Below are 13,849 nucleotides of genomic sequence, written 5' to 3'. Positions count from 1 at the left end.
GATCATGGCTAAGAAACTGTGATACAAATCCTAAAAATCCAACACTCTATCCTAAGTACCTAAGTACTATTTTTTTCTTAGCTTCAAATAATTAAAACAACAACAGGGCCCTTACCATCAGAACAAAGAAATAGAAAACCCACATCCATTGCAATTTCTCCTGAATCAAAGATACCAGGTACTGAAAGGAAGAGAAAATACAAGAGTTGTTAAGGTTATTAAGGGATGGAGAACACAAAAAGGCTCTTTTCCCACCCTCCATGTCTATTATATTTATCTTGCTTTTCCTGAGTCAAACACAACCCAGCACAAATCCCACCTCCAATATGGCTACTCCTGGCTTCAAAGGCTCTCAGAGTTCATCTTATGAACTTCACTGCTATCCCCCAAAGGCTTGTCGACATTATTATTACTTTATCAAACATTTATGTAGTGCCTAAAATTTTATAGGTACCACAGAGAGATTAAAAAGCAAGGCAGTCTCCACCAGCAGGCTCACAATCAGACAGACAGGATGCAAAAAAAAAGCATCCGTGTGGAGAGGAGAACAAGCAATTCAGGTACCAATTCATAAACTTGCAAGGCACGAGCAATCATCCCGAGAGATAACCTCTCAAATTTGCTTCAACCTTTAGAGTTCCCATCTTCATCCAGGGGTTAATGAGCAGCTGTAGGAAATGGAAAGAAGATATAACTGGGGAGCTCTTTCCTTCCCTCTTCTTATAATGAAAGGCATACAACTAACAGAAGTGGGAGAAAAGTAGACACAGAGCAGTCTCCAGGTAGCAAGCACAAACACATAGAGCTGCCTGGTATTTATTCATTCCTCTCCTCCTTTTCTTTCACAAAGGGGGCTCAGAGAGGCTAAAAGCATACAGCAGAGGTGGGAACCTCAGGCTCGAGGGAGGGAAAAAGTAAATGCGGCCCTCCAGGCCTCTCTATATGGCCCTTGAGACTCTTCAGGCCACCCACTCTCTCCCCAACCATACTTCAAACCCTCCCGTGAGCGTCTTTGCCTGCCTGGAATGTGCCTTGGAGCCCTGATGATGTTTCTTGCTTGCCTGGATGGAAGACAGAAAGGGTGTGCGTATGTGTAGAAACTAGCCTACTCTACAAAAGTAAAATTTACGCCAGTTGCTTTGCCCTGGGCTGATTAAAGTTCCCCACCCCTGTTTTACGGGGATATAAACGCTTTTCCTTGGAGTCAGCGGCAGGCAGTGATTCCGTGTCAGTGGGGCAGTGGAATCCTCTCCAGGCTTCAGTCCAAACTTTCAAGGAGATGGTCCAAGATGTTGAAGCTCCTTGAAATAGCGGACTAAAACCCAGAGCAGATTCCGCTGCCCCACTGACAGGGAGCCACCAGCCACCACTGCTTGGAATGCCATTTGCAGATTACCACAGCTTTATCCTCCCTCTGTGAATCAGATCAAATGCTTACGGTGAGATTTTGCCCTGAGGTAAGCTTTTTACATCACCATCCACGGCCAACATGTTCAACAGTATGCCGTGCTGAGAGGAGGGAGTCATGCCATATACGTATCATTTAAGTCTCTCTCTTTTCCGAAATGTTTGACATTCTCCTGCAGCTTGCTTCCCACTATGAAAGACAGCCTGGTTTGTGGAATCTCAGCTGGTTGCTATGGAGATACATTGTCACACAGACAACCACAACCTCAGGTAGAGAAAGTAGCAGAGAATACAATTCATCAGACACAAAAGCCCTCGTTTCTGCGGGAATGGGTTAAAGTTCAAAAACGGGAGAACAGCAAGGTTAAAGAACTAGAAACATCGAATTCTAAAGAGGATGCTTGCCATTGTGATCATCAGACAATAGCTGGCACTGAGAATCATCACACTGCCTTGATGCGAAAGGAAAAGCATTTGCTTCTAAGGGAAAACCACTCAAGAGACAGCGGAAAGCCAAGAGGGGATTTTTTCCCCTCCTACAAATCAGTGCTACTGAGAAGTTGCTGGAATGCTCCCTGGGGCCAATTCAAAACCTACTTACAAATGAAGACGTGAACTCTGGCCTCAATGGGCTCCTTGGCACTCCATTACGGAAACCAGTTACTTGGCCAGAATGTTAGCTACAATCTCGCGCCATACTAACATTTCCCCAGAGTCAGTCCTATATTCTCTTCTGCTTGCACACAACTGCGCCTGTTGCACAGGGCTTCAAAAAACACCGGAACAGACATCTACAAGCCTCTAGTTCCTACAGAATTCTAGGAGCCTCACAGAAGGGTACACAATCGAAAACCTCTCCCTATCCACTTTCTCCACACCATCCATAATTTTATACACCTCTCTTTGTGTGTTCCTGCCTCTCTTACTCACCTTTTTTCTAATCTAAAAAGCTCCAGTCCCTTGAGCATTTTGGTTGCCTTTTTCTAGTTCTGCAATATTATTCATCAGGATCAACATGTGTCTTTAGAAAAATGTTACTGAAAGAAAGATCTTCATTGTTGTTAAATCTAAAGCTCTCTGGCAGCAAAGTTTACCTGTAGAAACTTGGAATGTTGGTTCCTTCCGATTCTTATTATCATTCCTACATAAAATTTTAACATGCTTCCAAATCCCTTTGGCTCTCTCTCACCTGACCCACAGCTGCCCCAATGCTCCCAGTGCCATCCACAATTCCTGTCACTGTCGCCAGAGCCTCACTGCTTCCTTTCACCATCTCCTGACGCCCCAGGTCTGCGGAAATGGCAGAACTGATCATATTGGAAGGGCCTCCAATGAAAAAACCTAAAGGACCACCAAAGGAGAATGCAGAAGAGAATGAGACAATGTCAAAGGATGAACACAGTTTCTGATAAGAAGCCAAAGCATTTTTCGCCTGAGCATGTTAATACTGTCACGTGCCCTACAAACAGCTGCAAAGGACCAGTTCACTCACATATGCAAATACTAAATGAACGCAGCTTGGATGGAATTGATTCAACTGAAAAGCCGTGTTTTCAAGATGACGTGAAAACTGTACGATTTTTTTATGTTTCTTTCACAAATCAAAAGAAATTGCAATTTGTGGCACCTTACAGACTAAAAAAATATTATGGTGTAAGCTTTCGTGGACTAGAGTCTACTTCACAGCATGCATAAATTCTTATCCTACATTGGCAGGTGTGTGTGTCTATACAAAAAATATTTTTCTGACAGCAGCATTCTATGGGGGCAAGAGGGAGGCACAGCAGGCGTGAAGCTAATGAGGACAGTGGCTGGGCAGGTGAGCAAGCAAGGCAGACATGAGGTGAGCAAGCGAGCAACATGGGACAATAAGGCAGCCCAAGAGAGCCACAGAAGAATAGTCAGGATAGCCCGGGGTAGCTCCTTATCAACTGTCCTGTTCTGCTGTTGCTGCCCCCCCCCCACTGACAGCTTCAGTGGTGGAAGGCAAGGAGGAGAGGCACTGCTCCAGCTACTCCCCACAATTCCTGTGTCGCTTGCCTCAGCCAGCCACCTCCCTCCTCCTCGCAGGAGAAGGTCTAAAGGAGAGGAGAATAGCAAGCTTGGCAACCTGTTTGGAGGGGAGGCCGACCTGTTTGGGAGTCCCTGCGTGTATGTGTGTGTGCTTGTGAGTATATGGGAAGCCCCAGAAATGGGGGGGGTGGCACGCAAAGTGCGCAGGGGCAAAGTGTGTACACACAGACAGACAGACACACACACACACGCATGCCAAGAAAGGCTGGCTTCTCTAGCTTACGGGTAGCCAATGCGTTGCCCTCCAGATATTGTTGGACTTCAAACTCCAATCAGCTCCAGGCAACATGGTCAATAGTTAAGGATGATGGGAGTTTTAGTCCAACATCATCTGGAGAGCACCATGTTGGCTACCCCTGCTCTAGCTGATCTGGTCTGCCTCCATGGGATGGAAAAGAGAATATACAGTAACTCCATATAGGGCCCAAAGAGCCTTTCAGTGCACTGGAAACTTAACAAATCACATGTTTGCCCCAATAATAATGAGATTCTATGCTGTTAGGGTTAGGCCTTCCTTATGTCCTGTCCAGCCACACTGAAATGGTAAGCACTTCTCCCTTACCTGTGGTTGCCATGAGAAGCGCATTGATCGGCTTGTTGTTTGGCGAACCTATAAAGATAAAAAACAAATTCATAATTCTTCTTTGGCGGAGTTTGAAAAGATCAGGAAGTAGTGAGAAGCTGATCATTAAAGCCAGCTTCACCAAGGCTATGGGTGGTATTCAATGCTAGTTCTACTCAGAGTAGACCAACTGAGGTTAAGAGACATGACAGGTTCATTAATTTCAACAGGCCTACTCTGAGGAGGACTAGCATTGAATACAACCCGCTATGCTTGCAGCAGTCCCTTCTAACCACCTGTAGATGGCTGACCATAAACTCAACTTGGCCAAAGCTGTTGGCCCACTACATTACACGCAAGGCTTCTGTGGGCCAGTGAGCTGCTGCCACTGGGATGAAAGGCTTCTGGTTTCATTTACTGGGTGTGTGTGTGACAGAATGGGGGTGGGTAGATCACAGCAGCCCTTCTGATCATTAGGAAAGGGATCGAAAATAAAACTGCCGACTTCGTAACACCATTATAAAAATCTATGGAATGGCTATACCTGGAATACTGTGTACAGTTCTGGTTGCCTCATCTCAAAAAAGAAAACTGTAGAACCAAAATGATCAAGGGGCTGGAGCAGCTCCCTTATGAGGAATGGTTGGGGCTTTTTAGTATGGAAAAAAGGAGAATAAGGAGGGACTTGACAGATGTGTATAAAATGATGCATAGGGTAGAGAAAGTGGTTAAAGAGACGTTTTTCTCCCTTTCTCATGATACCAGAACTCAGGCCCATTTAATAAAGCTGAATGTAGGAGGATTCGGGACAGAAATGAAGGGACTTTTCCACCCAGCACATAGCTGAACTACGGAATTTACTCTCGTAATAATAATAATAATAAATTTAATTTTTGTGTCGCCTATCTGGCCGAAGCCACTCTAGGCGACGTACACATTAAAATGCAATAAAATACAATACAAATACAAGGTAAAATACAATGCAATCAACAAAATAAGATGTAGCAATGGCCACCAAGTAGGATGCCTTTAAAAGAGGATTACCCAAATTCATGGAAGATGAGGCTATCAATGGCTACTAGCCACAATGGTTATGTTTTACCTCCACCAGTAGTGTAGTGGCAAATTCAGAAGTGCAGGGTCCCTTCATGATAGTTGCAGCCACGCCACGCCCTTTTTTTTTTTGCTGCTGAGTTGAGAATGAGATTCTGTTAATGCCTTCTCCCACAACAAATGTCCCTAGGAGCCAATAAGCACAAAAGAGGAGAATATTAGCTACTGAAAAGAGTCTTCTTGGTGGCCGACTCACCTCCTTTCACTCTGATTGGCTCCAATCAGCAGGAAGGGACAAGGAAGCATGTTAGAGGACTCTTCTCAATGGCTAACACTCCTCTTTCATGCTGATTGGCTAATAGGATGCTGGAGATATAGGGACCCTGCTCCCCCCAAATTAAGGGGTCTAAGATCCCCCAAGACCCTGGACAACTACACCACTGACCTCCACTGTCAGAATCACTATGCCTCTGAATACCATTTGCTAGGAATCACAAGACCTCTGTTACACTTGGGTCCTATAGCTTGCATGCTTCCCACAGGCATTTGTTTGGCCACTGTGAGAACAGATTGTTCTACGACCTGGGTCTTTGGCCAGATCCAGAAAGGTTCTTATGTTCTTAACACAACGTCAGAGGACACATTAGGACCCCTGCTGGGCCTGGTTAGGACTGCAGACTGAAGGTCATGCATGTCTTACAGTTTCTCAGAAGGAAGGATCTTCCACTATGGCCCATTGCAGCGCTGAAGTTATTATTTCCAAATAGAGGAAGCCATTCCCTAATTCCTGCCCCATCATACTGAGGGGGAGCAATACTGCAGCTGACTGCCTTCTAGCTGGCTTTAAATTTAAAATGCTTCATCTCCTACTCTTACTGGCACTTGCATGACAAATACACAAAACCCAAGAAAACTGATCTTTCTGTTGTCAGAAGTTGATGGAAGCCTGCCAGTTACACAACACTCTTTTAGGAGGCAGAATTGTGTCCATTAAAGAGCCTGGTATCACTCACAAGCGTGCACTGTGCAATCCTATGGCAGCAGACATTCATGCAACAAATGACATCTTACACAGTTTGTCTCACAATCTGTGGAGCATAACACAGGGTCAGGACTGTCACCCACAGTGGGTCCTCAACCTGAGACTTAAGTGAGCCGGATCAGGATGAAGATTCTACGTGTATGTAACATTACTCCTCTCTGGCCAAAGAATGAAATTACAGGGAGGTCAGCCAATCCAACAAGAAAACCATGATAAACCGGACTGGTGACAGTCCCTGATCCCCACAAAAGCTTCCAAGTCTGGCTTGCTCACTGATCTGAGCTGAAGAGGGAAGACTGTTCCTGATCGCTACAAAACTACCTCACTTACTCTACTTTAAAGGAGATACGTCTGACGCATGTAATGCTCAAACAGATGCAGATGTGCCTGTTGTACAAACAACACACAGTGTTTCATCTATGCAAGCCACCCTGCATGCCCCGTTTTTGCTCATTCAAAAAGAAGCAGGCAATGGAACACTCTTTGCTTGGGGGGGTCCCTCCAAAGCACCTAACTGGCCACAGTTAGAGACAGGATGCTGGATTAGATGGACCCCTGGATCCAACAGGCTCTTCTTACAGCCTTTAACTGAACTCAGGGTGACCTCAAACCCTAGCCTTATCAACGCACGATAACACCACATTTCCACTGTCTCCTTGATCACAGATAAGTGAGGCCACACCATGTCTTGAACCAGACAAGACAAGTGGATTACAGCTGACTCCACACGATTAAACCCACATGCCAAGGAGAAAAGTACTCACGGCTGTAACCCAAGAGAGACGCAATAGCCAAGATGAGGCTAACGGCTAGCACCGGAGCTCTCTTTTGCAACATGTCCGAGATGTACCCTTGGATGGTGCCACCTGCAGAAATGAAAGTAACAAAGGACCTTCTGGTCAGGAATGCAGAAGACACTCACTGTTGTGACTTAAGTATTTCCTATAACAGCAGGCCATAGTTTACTACAAGTAAATACAGCACAAACTGAGGATCAGATGTCATGGTTGAAAAGCAATGTGGCCTAGTAATTGAGTTCTGGCAGTTTTGTACAGCTTCTTGGGGCTTCGCATGGCTTCGAGTTCATGCCCCAATTCCAGAGGCAGGGGAACTTGTTGCCCTTGATATGTTGTTGGATGCGAACTCACACCGGCCCTAGCCAGCATAGCTGATGGGTCATGGAAGATGGGAGTTGTAATCCAACAACCTGCGGAAGGCCAAAGGTTCCCCATCCCCGTCAATGAAATGTCACACCTCTGCTTCCTAAGCCCACTATCACCCTAGGCCTTGAAAGATATAACCTGAATGCTGTAAAAGATTAAGAGTGAATAACAGGCAAATGCAACAGTTTGTACCACTGAACTGGTGCAAGAACTGGGGCCTGCTTAGTTTAGAATTGGAATTTCCTCCCCCCCCCAAAAAAATCCAGTTCTGATCTTACAAGGTAGAGCAAATCAAGGAAAGAAAAATGGTTGCATGCTGCTTTGCATACCGACAATCCCTCCGACATCATACCAAATCGAGAGCTTGTCGGCTTCTGCCTCCTTCCATCCAAAGTTGTTGCTGAGGTAGAAAGGCAGCCAGAAGAAGAAGGAGTAGTTCACCAGCTTCAAGCAAGCGTAGGCCAAGGAATACTGAAATACACCCAACCCGGTGGAAAGCTGTGAGAACTGGTGCAACATGAGCAGAGCAAGCACAGCTTAATGGGCAGAGCGTCATGCTTGGAGGAGGGAGGCCTGGGTTCAATTTTCTGCTCTGCCACATGGCTCACTGCGTGGCTCTGGGTCAAGTCACATCGCTCAGCTCAAGCTGCTTCATTATTGTAAGGATAAAACGGGAAGCATCAAGCAAACCACCCAACTGTGAGTCTCTTTAAGAGTCAGAGGTCCCAGAATGAGAGATGCTGGCTGCTCTCACCAGATGCGCGTTCTCCAAACTGGTGTCCTCCAGATGTTGCTGGACTTATACCTCCCATTCTCCCTGACTTGGAGCTCATGGAGGCTGGAGACCAACAACATCTGGAAGGCACCAGGCAGGGGAAAGGCTGTGTAGACACTTTACGGCATTCTCTAGTTACAACAGAACACAATGTCACATCTGGAGTCCTTACCAATATAACCCCGGGTAGACAACAAGCCTGAAAAAATCCAATGGCCCTGGGCTGGGGTGGGTTGCTACTACTACTACTCAAATCAGCAGCCTGAATAGAGTAATTCTGATCATCATCTTCATTGTCATTGCTACCAATTAACGGCTCACTGGCATCTTCTTCCGCAGCACCGCTGTCTTCTTCGCCAACTTCAGAGAGGCCTGGAAAACCAGAAAGGGCCACAAACTGAAACAACGAACAACAGCATCCCCTCTCCCATAGCAGGCTCTTTTGGGTCACTTTTTCCTCCCTTCCGATTAGCTCACTTGCTCTCCCATACCTCAAGGCCTCCTTCCTTTGGCTTAGAAACGCTTCTAGATGGTGTTTTGCAGAGTCGCCACTTTCTACCCCTGGTCTTCTAGCGCTCTCAAAAGTAGCCTGTCTGATCCTGGCGTCGGCTCTGTCTGCTTTGCGTGTCTGGCCATTAGTTGGAAGACACAACAAATTAGTGCATTCCCTATTTGGCTGTGGCTGAATGTCCCCAAAGGCAAGATCTGCATTGCTGACAGCACTAGTGGCTGGTACTCAAAACTAGGACATCCTTAAGTCCACCAGCAGCAGTTCTAGTGGAGGAACAGGAAGACTCCATACTATATGCTTGCTAAAGAATTATTTCAGCAAGAAGATCTCTGCACACCCAGTTTCAACCTTTCTGCAACGTTGCTCTTCCTCTGCAACTGTCTGGACTTCCTCTGCCTTCCACAGACGTGCACATGGGTAAGCACGCACGTGCATCTCACTCTGATCTCACCGAGTTTACCAACCTCTAACCTTGAAAAGACTTAATAGCTGCCTTTAATAAGTGCAGGGAACAAGTGGTCTTGGAGAACATAAGAATGGTCTCACTCATATTTCTCTGTCATCAGCAGTTCCATCTGGTCACATCTGTGGGTGGAGAGGCCCCCTTCATCAGCCTGACTCAAAGCAACTGCCAAGTGGCTTCTCCCCTCCCAGAACTGGCCTACTCAATGGCTGTCTCATCTGACCATTATGTCACTTCGTCGTGTATCAGCATGGCAGTGGAAACCGTTCATCTTCCTTTTCCCTCTCTATTCCTTCTTCCTTTTGGCTCATGACTTTGAAAAACGCAAGACATTTTAAACCACCTTAAGTGTACAAATAGCAAATAAATCAGTACACTGGATTAGCTTCCCAGTCCTGCACTCAGTGTCCAATAGGGACCAATCAGACATTGTAAGAAGCTCACAAGCAGATATAGCCATCCCCTGATGCCTGTGTCTCCTGCCACCAGCCAGCCACCATCCCCTCCAGCATGCATCTGGTCATCTGAGACATACTGAAGGTTGTCTCATCTTATCACAGCTTATGAAGCTGCTGCTGAACCACATGGCAACTTAGAAGTGGGTTTAAAATTGCCACATTTGGATCCCAACTGTGTCTGGAAGATTAGGTTGAGGGGCAGTGATTCACTCAAAGACAACATGTAAAGGCCAAAGTAGACACAATATCATCCACGCAATTGTGTGAATGGCCTTTTAAAAGTAAATTGAAGGCATACCGGGGGGGGGGGGCTGACACAAGGATCAGGATCCAGTGGGGGCTAGGAGAGGCTTTAATTCCCCCCTTCCCCTTACTTACAATTCTGATCCAATTTGAGCCCCCTGCACCTGTTACTTGCATGAGGGGAGAGGTTTCCACCATGGGAAGCAAAAAGCCCCCTCCCCACCCCCAGATCCTAGTCCAGATGCACACTTGCAATTTCCTCTTGAAAAGCCATTCATGTAATTGCTACTTGCTTGAATAGTGTCTTGTGTAGTTTTGCCCTAAGTTTCCTGGCTCAGCAGCAATTCGAACCTGGTTTTTCCAAAGCCACGTCCTTTGTTTTAAGTAAGATGGATGGCTAGGAAGTCAACTGGAGCGGGATATCAGGAGCATGTTACACCTTGGTGATAGAGTTGCAGTGGCTCCCAATTGGTTTCCGAGCCCATTTCAAAGTGCAGGTTATGACCCTTAAAGCCCTGTGTGGTTTAGAACCAGGATGCTTGAAGGAACACCTTCTCCAACATGAGCCTGCCAGAGCATTCAAGATCATCAACAGAGGCCGTCTGTGTTCCCAACCTACTGTGATTTTGGACCAGAGAGAGGGCCTATTCATTGGCCACACCTAGAGTTTTGCATTCCCTACCCAGAGAGATGTGTGTCACCTCTTCCCAGATGATCTTCCATCACAGTGTGAAGACATTCCTTTTTAGAAAGGCTGTCGGGTTGTTAGGGATGCTAGTGAACTTTGGGAGGCAGGATTCTATTGCTGTTTTATGGTTTTATCTTTCTGGGTTTTGCTGCTAGTGTTTCACTGCATATTGACTGTGTTTTTACCTATGTCTGTATGACATTTCTTTTGCTTTACTTGTCACCTTGACCTTGTGGGGAAAGGTGGGATGCAAATAGTTTAAACAATGCCACCATCTAACGTGCATATTACACACAGCAGACACTGGCCAAGCAGTGTGCTCAGAATTTTAGTAATTTTTTAAATGAATGTCTAAGCCCACCTTTTAGGGCACATTGCCCTCACACAATGGTTTATCAATGGCTTAACACACATAAAAACATGTGGATTCCATTGCTCGAAAGTGTCATGGAGACCTGAAGATATGAGTGTATGAAAGTATTCCGACATAATTTTTAAAACTTCTTTTATTTCTTTAATCAGTTCTATGGCAAAAAATGGTTTTTTTTATAAGTAAAGCCTTTTATTTTAAGGTCATCCACATATTTTATGTATCAATTTTAATTTGATAACTTTTGATTTGGTATGAAAGTTTTTAGTGTTTGATATTATGTTTTGTTCTGCTAAGGACTCAAGCAATAAACGTATTCTATCCATAAAAACATAAAACAAAAACTAATGTGTGTGTGTACTGCCTTCAAGTTGATTCCGACTTATGGCGACCCTATGAATAGGGTTTTCATGAGGCCGAGAGGCAGTGACTGGCCCAAGGTCACCCAGTGAGCTTCATGGCTATGTGCGGATTCGAACCCTGGTCTCCCAGGTTGTAGTCCAACACCTTAACCACTAATACATACAACAAATTACATTATCAAAACCATCACTTTTAAAAAAAGAAAAACAAGGTGGACTGTTATAAAAATATCTTACAGAGTTCTTTTAAAAACCAGCAGAGATGAGGCCATGTGCACCTCCATGGGATCAGAGTTCCAAAGGTGTGGGGATAGCACTGAAAAGGCCCCACCCATGGTACCTGTTAATCTTATAGCTCTTACTGGCAGGGCAGACAGCAGGGTCTCAGATGCTAATCTTAGCACTCTGTCCTTTACATAACCTGCCATCAAACTGTTTAGGGTTTTAAAGGCCAAAATAAGTGTCTTAAATTGGATTTGAACATATGCAATTGGTACAGAATTGGGGAGATATGATCTGAACCACTAGAACCCACAAGATATGCATTAGAGCCCTTTCAAGCAGGGAAGTCAAAAGTGGTGTGTGACATCACTTCTACTCACCTACTTCTTTGGGAGAAATCACAAGGCCAAAGAAGACAATGACTCCTCCAGCAAACTGTACCAATGCTGTCACCAAGAAGGCATACTGAAAGAGAGAAAGCAAAGATCTCTCATGTGTGGGTCTTCAGTTTCCTTATCTTAAATTAAGTGCTTTTTAAGCATTTTATGCTAGTAAAACTGACCTACAAATTCCTTAACAGCAAAACGTAAGAAACAGCATGAAAAAGGGCATAAATAAGTATAATGGGAAGATGTTGCTTCAATAACAGGACTATTTAGCATAGTTTTTCCTGCCCCCCTCCTCCCCCCAAAATTATTTTTATTTTTATGTATTTAGGCTATTTTTCAGCCTGCCTCTCAATCCTCTCATATTCCCAATTACCAGATTTTAAACAATGCAGATTATATTAGTAGTGGTGACACAAAGTTAAATGAAAAACCACCAATAAAAATAATCACGAAAAGCCTGTCTAAAAAGAAGTTCTTAACAGCCCACTTAAAATGGGTAAGCTCCACAATCTGTTGCACAGTACTAGAAACCTGATCCTGAAGATTATTCTGAAGCTTAGAGGCCACCACCAAAAAAGGCTTGTTCTGTCTGTGGGATCACTAGAAAGTTCTTTTACCCAGATTGTGGCAGATGGGAAGGTATGGAACTAACTCAAATATCCTGGACCTAGACCATGAATGGCTTTAGAAGCAAGTAGCAGCATTTAGCTCAGGAACAAATCAACAGTAATTGAAGCTAACAAAGAACAAGTGCACACTCTAGCTGCAATGTTTTGGACTAGTTGCAGTTTCCTAACAGCTTTCAAGAGCAGTCACATGTAGAGAACATTATAGTAATGCAGATTAGATGCTATCAGATGATTCACCATGGTGTTCAGGTGCTTCTTTTTCAGGAAAGTTATGTAGCTGGATAATAAGCCAAAACTGGCAGAATATCTTGGCCACAGTTCCAATTGGACCATCCAGGAGGAGACCCAAACCCAGGAATACTCCTAAGCTAAGAACACTGTCTTTGGGTTGGAGAGGATGGACCCTATCTAAAACAAGGTCTGGTGGCTCTCATCTGGAATGCCTCCCCTGCTGAGGTGTGTATCTCCCTCATTATTGACTTCCAGGAGAACTTTAAAAACATTCCTGCTTACCCAGTCATTTGATAGCTGTAAAACTATGGCAACTGTGAGATCACTGGTTGACATAACGTTTTAACCCTTTTAATAACTTTTTTTTACAATGTTTTATCACTGACGTGCCTGCCCCCCCACACACCGTGCTCCTTCCAATAAATAATAAAATAGAAGACATTCCCATCACTCCGCCAGTTAGAACTGCAAGCCATGAACAACCCAACTCAGTAATTTCATGTGGCTATTAGACAACACTAGAGACAGTATGGTGAGCTCCAAAGTAGAGGACCCACACTTCTCAATCCTGGAGAACATGACCAGCCCCAAGCCACATAGGAGGAAACAGCAGGCAGCTCCACCCACCTCGTAGCCATACTGCAGAACTGAAGAGGCAAGGAATGCTCCGAGGATGTTGCCCACTGAGGCACAGGCGCTCCAGAGACCAAAGACAAGTCCCCTCCTGAGCATTAAATAAAAATGATCAAAAGAAGAGTGAGATGATCAAGTGCTGAGAATGGAAGTCAGAGATGATTTCAATATTTGAGACACAGTGAAATTCTCCTCTCCTCACCCCCTTAACAGAAACTGTGTGCATGGTTAACCTTTACATGTCTACTTACTTCATTAGGGGTACCAACATTGATAGTACAGAGATGGGGCATGCGTGTGTATCATCCAATCATTCTTGTTTGCTATCTCAATGGGTGATATCCAACATTAGTCATCCTCAGAGTAGACTCACTGACAAGGACTTCAAGTTAGTTGCCCACTGATTTCATTGGGTCTACTCAAAGCATGACTAACGTTGGATATAATTCAATGTGCCCATAGCAGTGATTCTCAGATACTGTATCAAGGAACACTCACTGATCAGTTGAATCATTCACTCAATTTATTGTTGTTATGTGCCTTCAAGTCAATTACGACTTATGGCGACCCTATGA

General features: G+C 44.8%; 1 protein-coding gene across 3 annotated transcripts in view; it reads right to left on the bottom strand.

The window, feature by feature from the left end:
* The window catches only part of SLC37A3 (solute carrier family 37 member 3), a 36,383-nt gene that overhangs the window by 6,073 nt on the left and 16,461 nt on the right, over nucleotides 1-13,849 (bottom strand). For 2 of the 3 annotated variants that reach the window (XM_061638803.1, XM_061638800.1), the window contains exons 7-14: nucleotides 13,269-13,365; nucleotides 11,773-11,857; nucleotides 8,248-8,447; nucleotides 7,630-7,771; nucleotides 6,902-7,003; nucleotides 4,043-4,090; nucleotides 2,597-2,748; nucleotides 116-181 (exon numbers count right to left, since the gene is read on the bottom strand). In XM_061638803.1, the coding sequence (XP_061494787.1) occupies nucleotides 116-181; nucleotides 2,597-2,748; nucleotides 4,043-4,090; nucleotides 6,902-7,003; nucleotides 7,630-7,771; nucleotides 8,248-8,447; nucleotides 11,773-11,857; nucleotides 13,269-13,365 (892 nt within the window). Of the gene's footprint in view, nucleotides 1-115; nucleotides 182-2,596; nucleotides 2,749-4,042; nucleotides 4,091-5,144; nucleotides 5,282-6,901; nucleotides 7,004-7,629; nucleotides 7,772-8,247; nucleotides 8,448-11,772; nucleotides 11,858-13,268; nucleotides 13,366-13,849 lie in introns of those variants that run through there. The other variant, XM_061638801.1, reaches the window with a different exon arrangement.

Source organism: Rhineura floridana, chromosome 8, assembly GCF_030035675.1.
Source record: "Rhineura floridana isolate rRhiFlo1 chromosome 8, rRhiFlo1.hap2, whole genome shotgun sequence".
Taxonomy (NCBI): domain Eukaryota; kingdom Metazoa; phylum Chordata; class Lepidosauria; order Squamata; family Rhineuridae; genus Rhineura; species Rhineura floridana.
This window is presented reverse-complemented; position numbering and strand designations above follow the sequence as displayed.